This window comes from Girardinichthys multiradiatus, chromosome 6, assembly GCF_021462225.1.
Source record: "Girardinichthys multiradiatus isolate DD_20200921_A chromosome 6, DD_fGirMul_XY1, whole genome shotgun sequence".
Taxonomy (NCBI): domain Eukaryota; kingdom Metazoa; phylum Chordata; class Actinopteri; order Cyprinodontiformes; family Goodeidae; genus Girardinichthys; species Girardinichthys multiradiatus.
Window position 1 is genome coordinate 24,614,465 of NC_061799.1, and position 20,827 is coordinate 24,635,291.

At 42.0% G+C, this 20,827-nt stretch overlaps 2 protein-coding genes across 2 annotated transcripts in view; both read right to left on the minus strand.

The window, feature by feature from the left end:
- The window catches only part of bcl2b (BCL2 apoptosis regulator b), a 42,562-nt gene extending 40,711 nt beyond the window's left edge, over window positions 1-1,851 (minus strand). The window contains exon 1 of the mRNA XM_047368726.1: window positions 476-1,851. Within this exon, the coding sequence (XP_047224682.1) occupies window positions 476-1,021 (546 nt within the window). The 5' untranslated portion in view covers window positions 1,022-1,851. The remainder of the gene's footprint in view (window positions 1-475) is intronic.
- Window positions 1,852-3,268: 1,417 nt separating this feature from the next.
- On the minus strand, window positions 3,269-20,166 carry kdsr (3-ketodihydrosphingosine reductase). The gene is made up of 10 exons (XM_047368725.1): window positions 19,690-20,166; window positions 15,606-15,695; window positions 15,279-15,335; window positions 15,107-15,172; window positions 11,952-12,047; window positions 9,077-9,268; window positions 8,814-8,897; window positions 8,581-8,664; window positions 8,385-8,486; window positions 3,269-5,549 (listed from the first exon to the last, which is right to left on the minus strand). Exons 1-10 carry the CDS (start codon window positions 19,876-19,878, stop codon window positions 5,430-5,432), a joined length of 1,080 nt encoding a protein of 359 aa, XP_047224681.1. The 5' UTR covers window positions 19,879-20,166; the 3' UTR covers window positions 3,269-5,429.
- Window positions 20,167-20,827: the final 661 nt, after the last annotated feature.

The following is a 20,827-nucleotide window of genomic DNA, read 5'->3' on the forward strand; positions in this document are numbered from 1 at the left end:
TTAAATGCTAATCACAGAAGATAGGCGAACTCTTTTATATCTTTTTTAAACCAACTTTTACTTCCCCATATTTTCATTTACAAAAATGGCCCCTTGCTCTTCCTGACAGCTGTCTGTCTACAACTGGCTGCTGGGATCAGAGGGAGGGGTTTATGTCAGAGCGTGGGGAGGTGTGACCTAAAACCTAACCCTGATTGGTCGGGAAAAATTTAACAGCCAACTTGACCATCCAATGAACAGCTCAAAAAGGAAGGCCGCGGTTGCGCTGAGGTGCGTCACATGCACGTCTTTGAGAATGATTTTATTAATGACCGATCTCACGTGTACTTTCGGTTCTGAGCCGTAATTAAGCCACAGAGCGCCTACTGTGAGCTCAGCCAGTACCCGTGTTCAAAGCCCATCATTCAGACCTAAAAGAGGACTTCTGCGCGTCCGTTGCCACAGCAAGCGCTTAAGCAGACGGAATCAGACCTACCCATCCCCCGTTATCTTGTATCCAGCTGTCAAGAGGTCCATTTAAATATCCCGTCATCCACTCCGCGATGTTGTTCACTTGTGATGACATCTCCTCCTTGGAGGCGCACTCCACGCACACAGTGCTCCCGAACTCGAAGAAAGCTATAATCCGACCCCAGTTCACGCCGTCCCGGAACAGTTCGTCTATGACCTCTGCGAACCTCGTCCTGGCGGTGTCCCCGGTGAGGTACAGCTGCTGCGACATCTCCACGAAGTCCAACTGGTACAGTCTCTCGAGTTCGTCCCCAGCGTCGCGCAGGACCCGGTGGATGTCTACGTGCTGGTCGGACTGGGAGAGCCGCCTGTAGAGGCGGTGGGGGTCGCTGTCGGGCCCCGGTCCTGCATCGCGGCATCGCCGGACCAAAGTCGGCGAATGTTCGCCTAAACCTCCGTTATTAGCAGCATCGTCGTCCCGGACCCCGTTAGATCCCCACACAAATCCCCGTTTGGAGAGTTTATGGCAGATGTAGTTTTCAACAATATTGCGATTGCAGTCGTTCGCCATCCCTAAATGTGACACTTTGTATAAATCAGAGCCTGTCCTAAACAAAATACATTCTGATTAAAATTGTGCGGTACTGTACAACGCACAACAAAGGCTCGTCCAGTTCTAGGTTTATGTTGCGACCCAAGGAAAGCAATTAATTATTTCACACAGGGAGTGAAAAATGTAATAAACTAAAAAAAAAATCTGTTGGAGACAAAAATAAAAATAAAATAAAAAATACGATTTGGATCTCAAACAATCCCTGGTTCTGTCTCAGCAGGAGTCTTCATTTCCCGAATCCTTGCAGGGACACCGCTGGGGAGAGAAGTCCAATATGCGGAAGAGCTTGGAGTAGTTTGCTTGTTCCTGTGCACGGCGTAGATGAGAAGCGATGACAAAAAATACATGAATGAAAGCCAAAGTTGTGCGCGCCTGAAGAGGATTTCCTCGGCAGCTCTACAGTTTTTCACCGCGCTACAAGCCAAGCAGACGCGGGGCTCTGAGTCAGACAAGGTCGGACTGGGTCCTCCTGAGCGATCGCTCCATATATCAGCAGCAGCTCCAGCCCACCGCCAGTGGGCTGCGCTCTCACTGACGTCAGCTCAGAGACTACGAGATGAGCGGAAAAAACACTTCTATTCAATATTTTTGTTACTATTACACTTTAAACGTTTGCTGTGTAAAAGCCAACGTTTCCCAAGAACACACATCTTTCATTTTTTAAAGATATGCACAAAAAAAAAAAAAAAATCCTCCGTGTTTCTTTTTGTCAAGTCCATTCTCCCCCTTGTGGTCGGAAGAATTTACAATAAACCTTTTGGCCCATATTCAGTGCAGGAGTATTTGAACTTTTACACATTTTGTCAGATTATGAAGATAAACCTTAGTGTATGTTATTGGAATTTCATGATACACCAACACAAAAATTTGAAAAAAATAAAAGTGGAGTCAAAAGATGATGTTTGTCCACTGTTTCTCCAAATAAATGTCTGAAAATGTAACATTTATTTGTACACAGTTCATTTTATTCTGAAATCCAGAGCAACCAATCACCTTCAGAAGTCAGCTAATTACTAAATGGAGCCCATCTATGCGTGATCTAAACTAAGCTGTTCGCTTAGCACATTAGAGATGACGAAGACCAGGAAACAGCAGACAGATCACAGATAAAGCTGATGAGAAGTTTAAAGCAGGGTACGGTTATAACCCCACTTCTCAGGAGTATCTCAATATCAGTCTCATTCAGATTGTACAAATCTGCCACAACTACAAACCTACCAAGACATGGAAGTCCACCTAAACTTACAAATGGGCCCATGGTAATTTTGGAGGAGCTGCATAGATCTACGGTCCACGTGGGAGAATCTTACCTTCCTAGATAACAAGAGAAAGCTCCTGTTGGAATAAAATCATAAAAGGTCCTATTTGCAATTTGGCCAAAATCATGTAGGGTACACAACACATGTGGAAAAAGGCACTCACAAATCGACTTTTTGGCCTACATAAAAAATGCTGTGTGGTAGAAAACCAACACAGCGCATTATCATCTCCATGGTGAATCATTCTGTGGCAGTGCGTTTCTTCAGAATGGACATGGAAGCTAGTCAGAGTGAATGAGAAAATGGATGGTGTTATAAATGCAGGACAATTGTTAAGAAAACCTGTGATGCTACGAAAGGAGAGGCTGGTGCCGAGGTTTACCTCCCAGCAGGACAGTGAACCTGTACATACAGCCAGTGCTACTGTGGAACATTTTAGATCAAAGCATGTTCATCTTTGGATTGGTCTAATCAAAGTCCAGACTCAATTCTGCTTGAGAATTTGTACCAAGACTTGAATAAACACTCCTCATCTACTTTGACTCAGCTAAAATTAGTGTGCCAAGAGGAATGGGCAAAACTTTAGTGAAGCCGGTACACTCCAAAATTTGTAGTAAATGTCGGTTTTATAATTGGGGCTGTTTTACACAACTATGCCACACTTTTTGGCTTTGTCAAATATTTTGAAAATCTACAATTTTCTTTCCACTTTAATATTATGCCTTATTTTGTGTCTGACCAAAAAAATGTCATTTAGTTTCACTAAGGTTTGTAGTAATGTGACAAAATGTGGATTCAAGAGGTATTAAAACCTTTGCAAGGCACTGTACTGTATGCACAATCTCTTAATCCCCCCATCGATTTATCTATCTTATTTTGAAACATGTACTAAAGTTTTATTGCAATATTCAGAATAAGAGGGAAAACTAAAAACATGAGACAATTATTTATTTTCAATACATTTTTTTATTTTATCATGTAAGAAAATAAGACATAAGAACATTCCACTTCTGAAAACTTCTTCCAATGGCACACAAGGCGAAGGTGTCAAATCGTTTTGGCGGAAAAAAAATAAAAGCAAAAAAGTGCAAAATGACTTTCATGTTCAGTATTCTTAAACTCATTAGAAACACACAGATAACACTACTGAGGAGCTGGGGAGACTATAGCTTCGGTTTTCTTCAAATGTTCAAACATACTGTAAGCATAGGCATTTGCATAGCTTAAAGGTGTTCAAACAAAACTGCTTTTACATAAGCTACATGTTCCACTATGGGTTGCTACCTCGGAGTAAAAGTAGAATTTTATAAAGCAAATAAAATGCACATTAATGAAATTATCTCAAGTGCCTAAAAACCAATGTCGAATGAGAACATCGTCAAACAAGAGTCATCCATTCCCACTTTCATATCTTGGATTAAATAAGGCTTCTTTCATCAAGACAAGAAACTGACCAAATACAGAGGAAAAAATTTAATTTTTACAGCCAAACAAAAAACATTGAAATGTGCAATAAAGTTACACTGTTAGAACTGTTCTACTCATAGCTTCTGACTTATCTGTTGTCACCTCTTAAGGCTTGGAATGGGTCAAGCTGAACTACTCCTCCTACGACGATCAACTGAGCAGCAACATCCAGATAAATGGATTTGACATATTTGGGCATTCAAATGTTGGAACTAAAAATAATGATCCAAAAGCCCGATTTGAATGTTGGCATTAAAGTACATTCGTTGTAAAATGGGCTAATGGAAGACTGTGAAAATCCGTAATGTACTTTAGTCTCTGTACCCAAAAAGAGTAGGAAAGATAGATTATTCAAGGCTTGACAGAAATCAGACCGAAGTTTCTAATCAACTGTGAAGCAACTGGTCCAAGAATCACAGGGACGCTGCCAGTTTGTGTGATATTTTGGACTTTGTGTAGAAACAAATCTCTGCTGTCAGTGGACCTAGAGACAGGACTCGAACCAGCGAGATATGCCTCGCCCTGACTCAACAACAACCCGTCAGACAGCGGGTCCTAACTCGGAGGGCTGCACTTGTGCATCAACATGCACAAAAAAAAAAAAAGAAAAAGATCGATTGGAGCTGGGGTACAGTGTATGAGCTTGTGCAGGTGAGAAATGAAATCATGTGCTGGCTTTTACCCCCCATCCTATGACTTCAACTCACAGAAAATGCTTCTCTTTCCAGCTAGAATGACAAAGAAAACGTTCAATCTTAATAATCCAGACGATTACATCAAATGGCTTTTCCATCCCTCACTGGGCTGGCTCAGTCACAGTAGAAACGCACACATTCATGCACACAGTTCACCCACAATTACAATCACTGCATTTAAGACGTAGAAATATTAATATTATTTGGAATGGATTTTTTTTTTTTTTTTTACATTTGAAAAATCAGAAATATTGTAAAAAAACGCCCACTCTGATATCAATGAATAATATGGGTAAATCACATCACAGCTTGGTAAACACACGGAGCACAAAGACAAAACATCCCACAGCAAAAAATAAAACCACACAGTCAGTCAAAGGTCAGTCAGTCAAAAAGGGAGGGTGCTTTGCCTGCAAAGACTTGAGGTACGAAACCTATGTAGTGACAACTGTAAAACTCTCAGTAAAAAGTGGAGATTGTGATATAATGAAATAAGACGACTGAAAGTCAAAGTTTACCTTCTGTTTTCTATCATAGTCCTGGCCAGAAAGGAATTTTAAGCCATATTTGGTACAACTAGTTAAGCTGTGTGCTGCTTTTCTATGCATGGAGGAAAAAATACTAGCCTGTCGGTGTAAATCAGTGCTTCAAAAAACTGCAATGTTTAGTTCCTCTTCATCCCCAAAACTAGGAATTCACATTTAAACAAAGTTATTTGATGTTCTAAGATGGCAGAGAATGTAAAACTAACTCTACTAACTTTAAGGAGAAGTGATGTCATCGGAAAGTAAACATAATACGCTCTATGTTTCTGATCTCTTCTTAGCTGAAGTCAAGCTTCTGACTTGGATTTCAGTTCCCACCCAGCTGTGTACATGTGTAAAGATGGAGGACAGATCTGCTGTGGAGGAGCAGTACTGGGCGGTGAGGACTTTGAGGCTGCTGTTACTCCCTCTTGTCAGCTGCTTTCGATTGCTCCCTTTGAATCATGCAGCGGCGCACGATGCTGTCAAAACTCCCCAGGTAGAAGAGGGCAATGGTCCGAAACAACCCCATAGTGACAATCTGCGTGAAAAATTATAACCAATAGGTACAGCAAGCTGTTTTGTTTGAGGTCATTTTTCGGGTTTATCTCAATAAATGAGAACATCATTGAACGGTTTCAGTAACTGAATTCAAACACAAATACATTATTTTGATCCATTACACAGAGCTTATTTTTGCTAACTATGGCTTACAGCTAATGAAACCTAGAAATTCTGTTTCATTTTTTTAATGCAATATAGATAACAATGCCATGTTCATAGTCATGCGATGGCCCACACTATCATGGGGAAGACTGCTGACTTGACAGTTGTTGTGCTGACAGCTATTGACATCCTCCTTAAGGAGGATAACCCAGATAAGGCAAGCTGGCTGTCCACAGGGTGCTGTATCCAAGCATATTAATGGGAAATTGAGTGGAAGAAAAAATTATGATAGGAAAAAGGTGCAAAAGCAACAGGGATATATGCAACCTTGAGAAGATTGTGAAGCAAAGCCAATTCAAGAGTTTGGGTGAGAAGAATAAGATGTGCACAGATGTATCTAGGACAGGGGTAAGGCATCTCTGAACTAGAGACGTCACGAGTGTCTCATCTGAGCTAAAAAGGCAAAGTTTCCTCAGAGAAAGATGATTTGGGGAACAATGTCATTTGCTGGTGTTCGCTGACTGTGTTTTAATTAGTGCAAAATCATCTACCAGGAAAGTAAAGAGAACTTAATGTTTCTTTCTGCTGACAAGCTTGGAGCTCAATGGAGATGCTGATTACATTTTTCAGCAGGACTTGGCACCTGCCCACATTAACAAACATACCAACTGCTAGTTTAATGACCATGATATCACTCCCTAGAGAATCTATGGAATATCATCAAGAGGCAGATGAGAGACACCAGACCCAACCATGTAAATGAGCTAAATGCTGCTATTAAAACTTGGGCTTCCACAGGCTGATCGCCTCTATGCCACACTGCTTTGATAAAGTAGTTCAAGCTGAAGGAGCCCTGACCATATCTAGTGCATATCTAGGCCAACATTTATGTACAGGTCCTTCTCAAAATATTAGCATATTGTGATAAAGTTCATTATTTTCCATAATGCCATGATGAAAATTTAACATTCATATATTTTAGATTCATTGCACACTAACTGAAATATTTCAGGTCTTTTATTGTCTTAATACGGATGATTTTGGCATACAGCTCATGAAAACCCAAAATTCCTATCTCACAAAATTAGCATATTTCATCCGACCAATAAAAGAAAAGTGTTTTTAATACAAAAAACGTCAACCTTCAAATAATCATGTACAGTTATGCACTCAATACTTGGTCGGGAATCCTTTTGCAGAAATGACTGCTTCAATGCGGCGTGGCATGGAGGCAATCAGCCTGTGGCACTGCTGAGGTCTTATGGAGGCCCAGGATGCTTCGATAGCAGCCTTTAGCTCATCCAGAGTGTTGGGTCTTGAGTCTCTCAACGTTCTCTTCACAATATCCCACAGATTCTCTATGGGGTTCAGGTCAGGAGAGTTGGCAGGCCAATTGAGCACAGTGATACCATGGTCAGTAAACCATTTACCAGTGGTTTTGGCACTGTGAGCAGGTGCCAGGTCGTGCTGAAAAATGAAATCTTCATCTCCATAAAGCTTTTCAGCAGATGTAAGCATGAAGTGCTCCAAAATCTCCTGATAGCTAGCTGCATTGACCCTGCCCTTGATAAACACAGTGGACCAACACCAGCAGCTGACACGGCACCCCAGACCATCACTGACTGTGGGTACTTGACACTGGACTTCTGGCATTTTGGCATTTCCTTCTCCCCAGTCTTCCTCCAGACTCTGGCATCTTGATTTCCGAATGACATGCAGAATTTGCTTTCATCCGACAAAAGTACTTTGGACCACTGAGCAACAGGTCAGGCGCTTCTGCCGCTTTTTCTGGTTCAAAAGTGGCTTGACCTGGGGAATGCGGCACCTGTAGCCCATTTCCTGCACACGCCTGTGCACGGTGGCTCTGGATGTTTCTACTCCAGACTCAGTCCACTGCTTCCGCAGGTCCCCCAAGGTCTGGAATCGGCCCTTTTCCACAATCTTCCTCAGGGTCCGGTCACCTCTTCTTGTTGTGCAGCGTTTTCTGCCACACTTTTTCCTTCCCACAGACGTCCCACTGAGGTGCCTTGATACAGCACTCTGGGAACAGCCTATTCGTTCAGAAATTTCTTTCTGTGTCTTACCCTCTTGCTTGAGGGTGTCAATAGTGGCCTTCTGGACAGCAGTCAGGTCGGCAGTCTTACCCATGATTGGGGTTTTGAGTGATGAACCAGGCTGGGAGTTTTAAAGGCCTCAGGAATCTTTTGCAGGTGTTTAGAGTTAACTCGTTCATTCAGATGATTAGGTTCATAGCTCGTTTAGAGACCCTTTTAATGATATGCTAATTTTGTGAGATAGGAATTTTGGGTTTTCATGAGCTGTATGCCAAAATCATCCGTATTAAGACAATAAAAGACTTGAAATATTTCAGTTAGTGTGCAATGAATCTAAAATATATGAATGTTAAATTTTCATCATGACATTATGGAAAATAATGAACTTTATCACAATATGCTAATATTTTGAGAAGGACCTGTATTAACAATCTCTTTTTTAAATTAGTCTTTAAGTCTAATATTCTGAGATACTGAATTGTGGGTTTTAATTAGATGGAAGCCTTAATCATCAAAGCTAACATAAATAAACACTAAATATAATCTATTCAATATTTATATAGAGAATCACTGTTTGAATTGAAATAATAAAAATACATTTGCTTTTCAATGACATTCTAAGTTACTGAGATGCACCTGTACACATATGTTTGTACCTGCTGGAGACCTTCTGTGATGGAGGTGACAGGTGACATTCCACAGGTCAGAGCTGATAGCATGTAACCATCCGGACCGACTGAGCTGTTAAAGTTCCCCTGCTGCAAAGACAAAACAGAGAGAGCAGGGAAGCTTAAACTTTAAAACATGCATTTTAAAAATCGAGTCGACAGTAGTTTGAAATGATGTTCCTACCACCACATCCTTGACAAGGATCTTAGCCACTTGGTCTGGCTGCCAAACTCCAGAAGTTTCAGAGATCAATCTGGTCTCCAAAGGCTTAGAAGGGAAATAATGAAACGTAAAGTAAGTATTGTCTCTTTAGTTGTAAAATAAAAACACGCTAATCCATAATTAAAAACCACAAACTATTCAGTGGAACTATGCATTCGCAACCTGATCTTCAACCCAGTTTAAAATCAATGTACCTTTGATTTGTTCTCCTCAGCCAGTAGTGGAGTGTCCGTGTCAGGGGGAAATGCAACAGTTACATAGATGTTGTATGGCTTTATCTAGAAATATGCAAAAATCAATAGAACCCTTAGTAAAATGACTCAGATATCAACTTGACAACAGTAACATTCTTTCATGATGAGAAAAATAATTTTCTAAGAATCCCCTGTACTGAGTCAATCTTTAAACCCCTCCTCTATTAATATTTTATAGTTAATGAGGGTGGTTGAAAACAAACCTCCATCTGCAGTGCCTCTGCCAAGCCACGCAGAGCAAATTTGGATGGAGAGTAGGCAGTGTATCCGAACAGGCCGATCTGACCCGCCTGGGACGAAACAAACATGATGCGGCCCATTCTTCGCTCCTTCATGGTGGTTATGACAGCTCGTGTCGGATAAACGCTGCCCAGGTAGTTCAGTTCCATCATTTCCTGCACAACGTAAGGACAAACATCACATCTAACGCAGGAGAACAGCCCATAATAAAGTGGACTTCACAATCTAAATGCTCTTGTAATTTCTCCACTAACAAAAGTAAAGAAAAATAAATAGCAGGTGTCACTGCCATGCATCTTTGCTGGCTGTGCAGTTTATGGTCTTGACTGGCTACAGTGAAAGAAGTAGGGCCTGGTTGGGTTTGCAAGAATCACCTCTTTGAAATTCTTCAGACTTTTTGTGTTTTTGTTCTAGACCTGTACACTGGAAAAGAAATAGTTCAGAGATGATTTCATCAAAGAAAACTGATCAAACGTACATTACAGACCAAAAGCTTGGACACAGCTTCTCATTCAAAGAGTTGTCTTTATTTTCATAACTATGAATATTGTAGCTTCACACTGAAGGCATCAAAACTATGAATTAACACATGTGGAATTAAATATTGAACAAAAAAGTGTGAAACAACTGAAAATATGTCTTATATTCTAGGTTCTTCAAAGTAGCCACCATTTGCTTTGATTACTGCTCCGCACACTCTTGGCATTCTGTTGATGAACTTCAAGAAGTAGTCACCTGAAATGGTTTTCACTTCACAGGTGTGCCCTGTCAGGTTTAATAAGTGGGATTTCAAGCCTTATAAATGGGGTTGGGACCATCAGTTGTGTTGTGCAATAGGTGGATACAGTACACAGCTGATAGTCCTACTGAATAGACTGTTAGAATTTGTATTATGGCAAGAAAAAAACAGCTAAGTAAAGAAAAACGAGTGGCCATCATTACTTTAAGAAATGAAGGTCAGTCAGTCCGAACAATTGGGAAAACTTTGAAAGTGCAGTCGTAAAAACCATCAAGCGCTACAAAGAAACTGGCTCACATGAAGACCGCCCCGGAAAGGAAGACCAAGAGTCACCTCTGCTGCGGACGATAAGTTCATCCGAGTCACCAGCCTCAGAAATCGCAGGTTAACAGCAGCTCAGATTAGAGAACAGGTCAATGCCACACAGAGTTCGAGCAGCAGACACATCTCTAGAACAACTGTTAAGAGGAGACTGTGTGAATCAGGCCTTCATGGTAAAATAGCTGCTAGGAAACCACTGCTGAGGACAGGCAACAAGCAGAAGAGACTTGTTTGGGCTAAAGAACACAAGGAATGGACATTAGACCAGTAGAAATCTGTGCTTTGATCTGATGAGTCCAAGTTTGAGATCTTTGGTTCCAACCACCGTGTCTTTGTGCGGCACAGAAGAGGTGAACGGATGGACTCTACATGCCTGGTTCCCACCGTGAAGCATGGAGGAGGAGGTGTGATGGTGTGGGGGTGCTTTGCTGGTGACACTGTTGGGGATTTATTCAAAATTGAAGGCATACTGAACCAGCATGGCTACCACAGCATCTTGCAGTGGCATGCTATTCCATCCGATTTGCATTTAGTTGGACCATCATTTATTTTTCAACTGGACAATGACCCCAAACACACCTCCAGGCTGTGTAAGGGCTGTGTAAGAAGGAGAGTGATGGGTTGCTGCGCCAGATGACCTGGTCTCCACAGTCACCAGGCCTGAACCCAATCGAGATGGTTTGGGGTGAGCTGGACCACAGAGTGAAGGCAAAAGGTCCAACAAGTGCTAAGCATCTCTGGGAACTCCTTCAAGACTGTTGGAAAACCATTTCAGGTGACTACCTCTTGAAGCTCATCAACAGAATGCCAAGAGTGTGCGGAGCAGTAATCAAAGCAAAAGGTGGCTACTTTGAAGAACCTAGAATATAAGACATATTTTCAGTTGTTTCACACTTTTTTGTTCAGTATATAATTCCACATGTGTTAATTCATAGTTTTGATGCCTTCAGTGTGAAGCTACAATATTCATAGTCATGAATATAAAGAAAACTCTTTGAATGAGAAAGTGTGTCCAAACTTTTGGTCTGTACTGTATTTCCAAACCTCATCAAATAAAGTGGAGCTATTTGAGTTATCCTCTTCTTTTTTAAATTAGAGGTTCATCCCTCTAAAATACTGTAGAGCTTCTCTGAATGTTTCATAGCAAACTTCCATTTTTTTTTCAGACTAAAAGTTCCTGAGTTTCAGTCCATTTTTAGTACGTTTCTAAAATAAGTACAAAAGTTCACTGTGATTCTGTGGTAGCTATATCTGTATTCAGTAAGGAAGAGGATGGAAGAAAAGGATGGATAGAAGGACAGAGAAGTGACAGATAAAACCTTTAGAGAATTAGATAAAGTTTGGAAATACATGTTTTTATTTTTCCGTACTTGTGCAAAAAACACCAATACAATATTAATTTGTTAAAATACTAAGTCTGTTTCGGTTTGTGTCTTCTTTGCTGGACTTATTTATGGATCTGTGTTAATTAAAGGTCTAACAACATTAAAAATCCTTGTAAAAGTGATTTAAAATAATCATAAGTATAAGATCATAATAGAAAAAAGTGCAATGTCGCTCAATGCCCAAAGAAAATGTAGAAAGACATTCAATAGATCTGAGAATTACTCCTATAAGCCAGGCTTTTTGAAGAAAAGGTTTGCTGCTCATAAATACGGAGCCAACCTGGCATTTTACTTTGCTTTCAGTTTAAATATTTAAAATATTATTTAGAAAAAGCAGGATTTACAGGGTCCTATAAACATCTTAGGATGAATACGTCAGTTATCATTACTTACCTTAAAGCGCTCCACCTCCATTTCCTCAAACTTTGCAGAAATGGCAGTTCCAGCGCAGTTTATAAGCATATCGACGGGTCCAAGCTTCTCCTGAGCCTGCATAGCAACAATATCCTACTGTTATAACACCCGTACTCGCCGTCTTCCGCTTCATCCGGGACCAGGTCGCGGGGGCAGCAGACTTAGTAGAGACACCCAGACGTCCCTCCCCAGACACCTCCTCCAGCTCCTCCGGGGGAAGCCCAAGGCGTTCCCAGGCCAGCCGAGAGACATAATCCCTCCAGCGTGTCCTGGGCTGTCCCCTGGGCCTCCTCCCGGTGAGACGTGTCTGGAACACCTCCCGAGGAAGGTGTCCAGGAGGCATCCGGTATAGATGCCCGAGCCACCTCAACTGGCTCTTCTTGATGTGGAGGAGCAGCAGCTCTACTCCGAACCCCTACCGGATGGCCGAGCTCCTCACTCTATCTCTAAGGGAGTGCCCGCCCACTCTACAGAGGATTGGATGCTCATTTCAGCCGCTTGTATCCGGGATCTCGTTCTTTCGGTCATGACCCAAAGTTCATGGCCATAGGTGAGGGTAGGAATGTAGACCGACCGGTAAATTGAGAGCTTCGCTTCTCAGCTCAGCTCTCTCTTCACCACAACGGACCGGCACAGCGTCCCCATTACTGCGGCAGTCCCCACCACTCCGTCTGTCAATTTCCCACTCCATTCTCTCCTCACTCGTGAGCAAGACCCCAAGATACTGGAACTCCTCCACTTGCGGCAGGAACTTCCCTCCAACCTGAAGAGGACAAGCCACCCTTTTCCGGTCGAGAACCATGGCCTCGGAGCTGATTTTCACCCAGGCCGCTTCACACTCGGCTGCAAACCGCCCAAGCGCATGCTGTAGGTCTTGGCTAGAGGGGGCCAGCAGGACCACGTCATCTGCGTAAAGAAGAGATTAAATCGACTGGTCCCCAAACCAGACCCCCTCCGGCCTTTGACTGCACCTAGAATTCCTGTCCATAAAGGTTATAAACAGGACCGGTGACAAAGGGCAGCCCTGCCGGAGTCCAATATGCACCGGGAACATGTCCGACTTAGTACCGGCAATGCAGACCAAACTTCTGCTCCGCTTCTACAGAGAACGGATGGCCCCTGATAAAAGGCCCCCGTCTCTGTGCTCCTGGAGTACCCCCCACAGGGCACCACGAGGGTCTCCAGGTCCACAAAACACATGTGGACCGGTTGGGCAAACTCCTATGAACCCTCGAGCACCCTGCAGTGGGTGTAGAGCTGGTCCAGTACAAAACCCACACTGCTCCTCCTGAAGCCGAGGTTCGACTACCGGCAGGACTCTCCTCTCCAATACCCTGGCATAGGTCTTACCATGGAGGCTGAGTAGTGTAATCCCCCTATAGTTGGAACGCATCCCTCCGGTCATCCTTATTATGAAGACCCAGTCTGCCAGTCCAGACGCCACAACCGCCACGCAATGTTGAACCATGACAGTCCCACAACATCCAGAGACTTAAAGTACTCAGGGCGGATCTCATCCACCCCCGAAGCCCTGCCACCGTGGAGCTTTTTAAACATCTTGGTGACTTGAGCCTGGGTGATGAAAGAGTCCAACCCCGAGTCTCCAGCCTCTGCTTCCACCAGGGAAAGTGTGACGGCAGGATTGAGGAGATCCTCGAAGTACTCTTTCCACCGCCCGATAATGTCCCCAGTCGAGGTCAGCAGCTCCCCACCCCCACTGTAAACAGTGTTGGTGAAGCACTGCTTTCCACTCATGAGGCACCGGACGATTTGCCAGAATCGCTTCAAGGCCAAGTCCTTATCCATGGCCTCACCGAACTCCTGCCAGGCCCGTGTTTTTGCCTCTGCCACAGCCCGGGCCTAAACAGCTTGGCCTCACATTACCCGTCAGCCACCTCTGGAGTCCCACAAGCCAACCACAGCCAACAGGACTCCTTCTTCAGCTTGACAGCATCCCTTACTGCCGGTGTCCACCACCGGGTTTGGGAATTGCCACCGCTACAGGCACCGCAGACCTTACGGCCACAGCTACGGGCAGCAGCATAGACAATAGATGTGGAGAACATGATCTACTCGGACTCTATGTCTCCAACATCCCCCAGAATCTGGTCAAAGCTCTCCTGGAGGTGGGAGTTGAATACATCCCTGGCCGAGGGATCACGTTCCCAGCAGACCCTCACTATGCGCGTGGGGCTGCTAAGTATGCCCCATTTTCTCTTCTTCCAGCGGATACAACTCACCACCAGGTGGTGATCAGTGGACAGCTCAGCCCCTCTTTTCACCCAAGTGTCCAAAACATGCAGCCGAAGGTCTTACAACACGACAACAAAGTCGATTGTCAACCTCTTGTCTAGGGTGTCCTGGTGCCAAGTGTACTGATGAACACCCTTATGCTTGAACATGGTGTTCATTATGGACAATCCGTGACTAGCACAGAAGTCCAATAATGAAACACCACTCGGATTCAGATCGGGGAGGCCATTCCTGCCGATCACACCTCTCCAGGTGTCACTGTCGTTTCTCACATGGGTGTTGAAGTCCCCCAGCAGAATAATGGAGTTCCCGGGAGGGGCACTATGCAGCACCCCCGACAAGGATGCCAAGCAGGCCGGGTATTCAGAACTGCTCGGCCCGTAGGCCGAAACAACAGTTAGAGACCTGTCCCCAACCCGAAGGCGCAGGGATACGACCTTCTCGTTCACTGGGGTAAACCCCAACACGGGACGGCTGAGCTGGGGGGCAACAAGCAAACCCACCCCAACCCGCAGCCTTTTCCCGTGGGCCACTCCAGAGTAGAAGAGAGTCCAGCCCCTCTCGAGGAGAAGGGTTACAGAGACCACGCTGTGCCTGGAGGTGAGCCCAACTATTTCTAGTCGATATCTCTCAACCTCCCGCACAAGCTCAGGCTCTTTCTCCTCAGCGAGGTGACATTCCATGTCCCTAGAGCCAGCCTAAGCATCCAGAGATAGGGCTGCCGAGGTCTTCACCTTCGTCCGCTGCCCAATCCTCTTTGCACTGGTCCGACATGGTTCCCCCTGCAGGTGGTGGTCCCACTGGGGGAACTATTATAACAGTCCTCTAAAATTATTAAGAGAATCTGAAATGTTGTATCAAAGTGAAGAGGGTAACGGTACCTGTTTGATCACATTTTCCACCTGAGTGTAGTCACTGGAAACATCCACCGATACACACAGCACCACCTTAATCAAGATGAGGTTTAAAAAATTGAATTAGCTGTGATGTTCTAAATAAACATAACATGAAAATAATCTGACTGTAGGGTGGATTTTTAAAAGACGGAAATACCTGCTTGTCATTGATGGCATATTTCTCCACCTCCTTCTTTGCTCTTAGTAATTTCTCCTAGAAGAAATGCAGAATGCAATTAATCTGTTATAAAAACTTACTAAAAACAACTATGCATTACAGTGAAACACTATTGTGCCTTCAGATGTATTAACTTGTACCTGACCAAGTCGATTAAATGATATATCTTAAAAACAATAATTGTCACATGATCATTCACCTGACTTTGAACAAATTCACCCTTAGATGCGCAGGGTTTGACATTGGAGTTGACTGTAACAACAGCTTGTGGAGGACTGGAAGAACTGGTTAAATGTTTACACTGACCTCATCTCGTGCCACCAGAGTGATGAATGCTCCTTGCCTGTAGCACTCAATAGCGATGCCTTTCCCAATCCCACTTGAGCCTCCTGTGACCTGAGCGATAAACGAGCAACAACTCGAGCAAGTGTACTAGCAGAGTATTCAGAGCAAACCTGAAACTGATGAAAGGTGCAACTTTATAGAGTTTCATTCAAATAGACTGTGGTACATGTACTGGGAAATGACCAGGAAGGTGATTCCAAACTGCCAAAGTATTATTCCTTCAAAAATTACATACTTTCCAGACAGAAATATCTTGATCTGTTCTATGTTATGACATTCTAGACAAAACATTTACCAAGGTAAGTTTTATTGTTTTTATATTCCACAAATCATGAGAAAACACACGTTTCACTTTTCGGTATATTGACCAACTTAGATCAGCTCTGTCCTAAAATCTGTAACGCAGACGTCAAATTGGGACTGGATTATTGTCCACTAAATGCAGATTTTTTTTTTACGCAGCGGTGTCCAAAATCAGTCCTCAAGGGACGGTGTCCTGAATGTTTTAGATATGTCCTTGCGACATCTAATTTATACGGCTGAACTACCTCGTCAGCACATCGCCTAGCTGTGCAAAGACCTGCTAATGAACAATTCCTTTGATTCAGATGTGCTGAATCAGGGCAACATGTGTGCAGGAAACCGACCCTTCTGGACTGATTATACCATGTGTCATCTTTGATACTTGTATTCTTTTGAAAATATACCCAAAAATATCAGTTTCAGTGCTTGTTCGGGATATAAACCTACACAGAGTGATCTAGAGGCAAAAAAGCCAGTGAAATGGCCCTTTCTTAATTTTTGAATGAGTGCTAATGTATTAGTGGGTTCTCAGTCAGTAGTAGGCATGGGCTGGTTACCAGTATTAAGGTGAGCAAAGGTTTAAGAAAGTTACGGTTGCAAAACTATCACAATTTTCCATCATGCTGTCTTGAGATGCCCATTAAAGTGCCAGAGTTACTAGAGTTATGGAGTACCACCTGTTGCTGCACATAGCTGGTCAGCTGGCTGAAAGAAGGAGAGTAAAGTTCTTCCTTACTTAGGATGAAGAAAAATGTAGTTTCCAGTTACGGAACAAATATTTAAAAACAAAAATCACCCATCACTTCAAGTTAATGCCGTTTTAAGCAGACAACTAAATGCTGGCAGCCCAAAAAGATACCTCGACTTATTAGCCAGCTAATATTAACTTGTTTCTCGACTTATTAGCCGGCTAATATTAACTTGTTTCTCGACTTATTAGCAAGCTAATATTAACTTGTTTCTCGACTTATTAGCCGGCTAATATTAACTTGTTTCTCGACTTATTAGCAAGCTAATATTAACTTGTTTCTCGACTTATTAGCCGGCTAATATTAACTTGTTTCTCTGTAAAGAGTTTTCTTTTTTCACCCATTCAAATTCAGTCATGTCTTTCTTTTGAGTCTAACAAACTTCTGCCAGCACGGCGCTGGTGGTGTAGAGGTTAAGCGCACAACCATATGCACAGGCTATAGTCATCAATGCGGCCGTCCCGGGTTTGAGTCCCGGACCGGGCAACCATTGCCAAATGTCTACCACTCTCTCTACCCTCTTTCCTGTCTGCCTACTGTCAAAAAATAAAGGCCTCTAGTGCCTAAAAAAAACTTTATATATTTTTATGAAGGCTTTGTCAAAAGTGCTCAATTTGTCTCGACAGTCTCCCACAGAGCCTTGAGATTCATCACAAACCTCAATAGTTTTACACATCATTGTATGTTGTACTCTACTGTCGGATGGTCTGTATTGTTGGTGTGAAGATGAAACCTTTGGCATCTCCTCATTAATAAAACTATCAATGGCCTTCTCCCCTTTTATCTAACATCTCACATTATCCAGAAAAGTGTCCGATCTTACTACATCCGTTCACAAAATCTGTTCCTATTGATGAGGCCAAGGGGTTGCACTGAGTGGGGGTAAAAAGCATTCATGTACTTCACCCCTTATGCATGGATCAGCTCCAGAATGAGCTACATTTGAAGGAACATGCTTCTCTGAGTTTAAACAAATGTTTTACATTTCAGATAGTCAAAGATCTGAGTGGAAATGTTTTGATTGATGAATTATTTGACAACACAGTTTAACATGTTACTGTATTTGTTTTATTTTTTTATTTATATTTTGGTGATCACTGATGTTTCATCATTTTTACACCTTTAAGTGTAATATCTTTTAGTGCCTTGTTTTTCCAGGTCACCCTTGTAAATGGGTCTTTCCTGATTAAATACAGTCATCAAAAATGTATGAAGCGCCATAAAGAAAAAGAGTATGATACTCTCGCAAAATTGTAAACAAACATTATAAATTCAATAAACAATATGTTAGATTATTTTTGCAGCAGTAACATAACTATTGCTTTTCTGTTAGATCACATTATAATTTAGAAACACCCAAAACAAGAGGCCAGTGATCAGAATCTGCTAATTTTGCAGTTTGTCTCCAATCAGAGATTAACAGGTCAAATGCCAAAACATGCATAAAAACAAAGAACTGTCACTATTGAAGTATATGAACGTATCAACGAGGATTCTATACTTTCATGCACTTTTTGTTGAATAAGAGTCAGTGAAAAGGTAGAGACGTATGTCCTGACACAGGAAATAAAATTATCTTTAATATATTGAAAACATAAAGCATATTATTCTCTTTTATTTGTTACAGTCCTTGCAATAAAAGACAAACTGAATCATTTAAAATCAGATTTAGCGGTTCAGACTTAAAGAAAACCAGAAATCGTATTGTGCTTAGAAAAGGAAAAAAAGGGATTGTATCAGCCTAATCAGTGCATATCAATCAAACATATTTGTTTACACTTTTTCAGTCAATACTGTAAAACAAATCCAAATTGACGGTAAGGAAAAGCCTGATCAGTGCATCTCTAGTTAAGGACATATGATTTAATGCAGAAAGTGGGTTTATTCTTGTAATTCCTTTTTTTGTTTTTGTTTTGTTGTTTAATCGAAATTAAAACCTTATTTTTTTTAATCAAAGACCCTGCGGCATAAACATGGATGTATATCAGCCAATTAAAAAAAACAGGTTAACTACATCTACTTTTACTTTTTTGAGGGAAATACTGTGATATGTATTGTGATACCTCTTAAGCCCAGAGGGGCTTTGTTGAGCTCAAAATAACATGTAAAATCTAACTGAATCTTTCTGCGAATTGATATACTCTATCTAAACAATCCATTACGTTAATAGTTATGTTTTTCAAATGGGAGTGATAATTCTACCTTTCCTTTGCTGCTGGTTGAGTAACACCTGGGTGGATTGTGACAAAATGTATTATTTTGGAATCTGTGTGATCTCTGCTTACAGCAGAAGTGCTGGTTGTGTGTGCAGAAGCTGTGTGGTGAACAGCTGAGACCGAGTTTTGCAGTTACATCATTTTGTGGAGTTTGTTTATTTTCTGATTCAACTGCCTTTAGTTTGAACTGTTTTTTGGTGTTTGTAGAAATGGTTTATATCACCTTTTAGCCAAGATTCTACTATTTCCGTGGATACCACATATGTTTATGTTTAACTAACGGAACTTGCAGTAAAGAAAGTAGGAGAAAAGAAAAGTTAAATTCTGCCCCCAGTACTGCAGATTGGGCTTAAGAGGTTAAGGTTATAATATGGTGAGAGTCTCATAACCAGACCATGTCTAGTCAGTTTATATTTCGTCTAAAAATTCAAAACATTTCCATGTTCCGTTTTTTTTTTGTTTTGTTTTTGTCATATGTATACAGACCTGGAAAATATTTAAATCAAATTCCATACTTTTCCATTCTACGTCATAAACCTAACCTTAACGTGGGCGTGTCATTCCATCATTTCCTAAATTAAATGGGAATCTGAAAAAAACGATTTGTAGTCGAAAAGTTAAAGCAGATTTTCGACCTGTTGTATTGGACTTAACAAGGTCCACTTATAAAATATTGTTTATGCGTAGTGTGAAACTACACATAAACAGCCTGGAGGTAGCTGCACTCCACAGGCAAGAGTGAACGTTAACTACCGTTACCGAAGTGGAAGTACTCACCACGACGTGGGCCCCGTTCAGTTTCAGAGGTTTGGGGCTTATGAGAGGCGATATCATGTACAGCAACAACACAAAAGCAACAATGAAGGCGGCCACTACAAGAAGCATAATGAACGGTAGAAGGAGCCACCAGGAATGGATAAACAGCCAATCTGTAATCGTCGAGCTGACCGCTTCCTCAGAGGACATGGGGGAAATTTTAGCTTGCTTGCTAACTAGCTGGCTAGTTTCTCCGCTCCGTTATAAGAGCTACAAGGCAGGCGACGGCCCAGGAAAGGGGGAGCTGGCGACGCGCAGACCTCTGGGGAGGGATCGCTCCCGGTATTGGCAGCGAGTCAAAGACGTGTAACGGTCAGGTTAGCGAGTCGTCGTGGACTTTAGTCCCTTGTGACAAAGAGCGGTCTGTGGAAACTAAAACAAACTGAACTGTGTACAGTAAGCGGCCGTTCAAGGGTCGAACCTGGTACTTGTAGTTCTAAAGAGAATCTTTCCACGCAATCTGAAACACTGCTTTATGAGCAGCATTGACAACAATTCCCACAATGCATCAAGATCATGGCTGTTTGAACTTTAGCCTGAAACCAGAGTGAGCGGTGAGCAGTAAAATTCTATATACAGTATATATACAGTGATATTCCATAAATTGGTATATTAGTGAAAAGTCCATTTATTTCAGTAACTCAATTTACTAAGTGGAAAACTAATTACAGACTGATAATTACTAACCTTAGTTTCTTTCAACTTCTTACAACAAATGAAAACATGACATTTAAAAACAGAATATTTAATCAGACCACCAAAAAAAACAAAAACATTTTAATACAGAAAAGTGAGCCTAATGGTATGTTTAATACCTGCTTGAATGTTGTTATTTTCAAAAGGTACTTTTAATCTGACAAACAAGCCTCATCGAAATGCATATTCTAATTTATTGACTATGACTGTATATTGAGTGGTATAATTACGTCTTTTATTTTATACTTCTTTGATAATGGCTTGCATCTACACTTCAAAACTTAAGTTTCCCAGTAATATCACATAAGACCAATAAAAAAGATTTTTAATTTTTCCAAAATAAAATGTGTAATGGCCTGCACAACCATGGGAAGACTGCTGATTTCTCAGTAAGGAGGGTGAG

Bases quoted from the DNA above. Each gene is read 5' to 3' on its own strand.
- kdsr (XM_047368725.1), bottom strand. From the start codon at position 19,878: ATGTCCTCTGAGGAAGCGGTCAGCTCGACGATTACAGATTGGCTGTTT. The intron at 15,336-15,605 runs GTCAGTGTAAAC...CATTTCTTCTAG, and splicing joins CTCTGGTGGCACGAGATGAG to GAGAAATTACTAAGAGCAAA. The intron at 5,550-8,384 runs GTACAAACATAT...TTTTTCACGCAG, and splicing joins TCACAGAAGGTCTCCAGCAG to ATTGTCACTATGGGGTTGTT.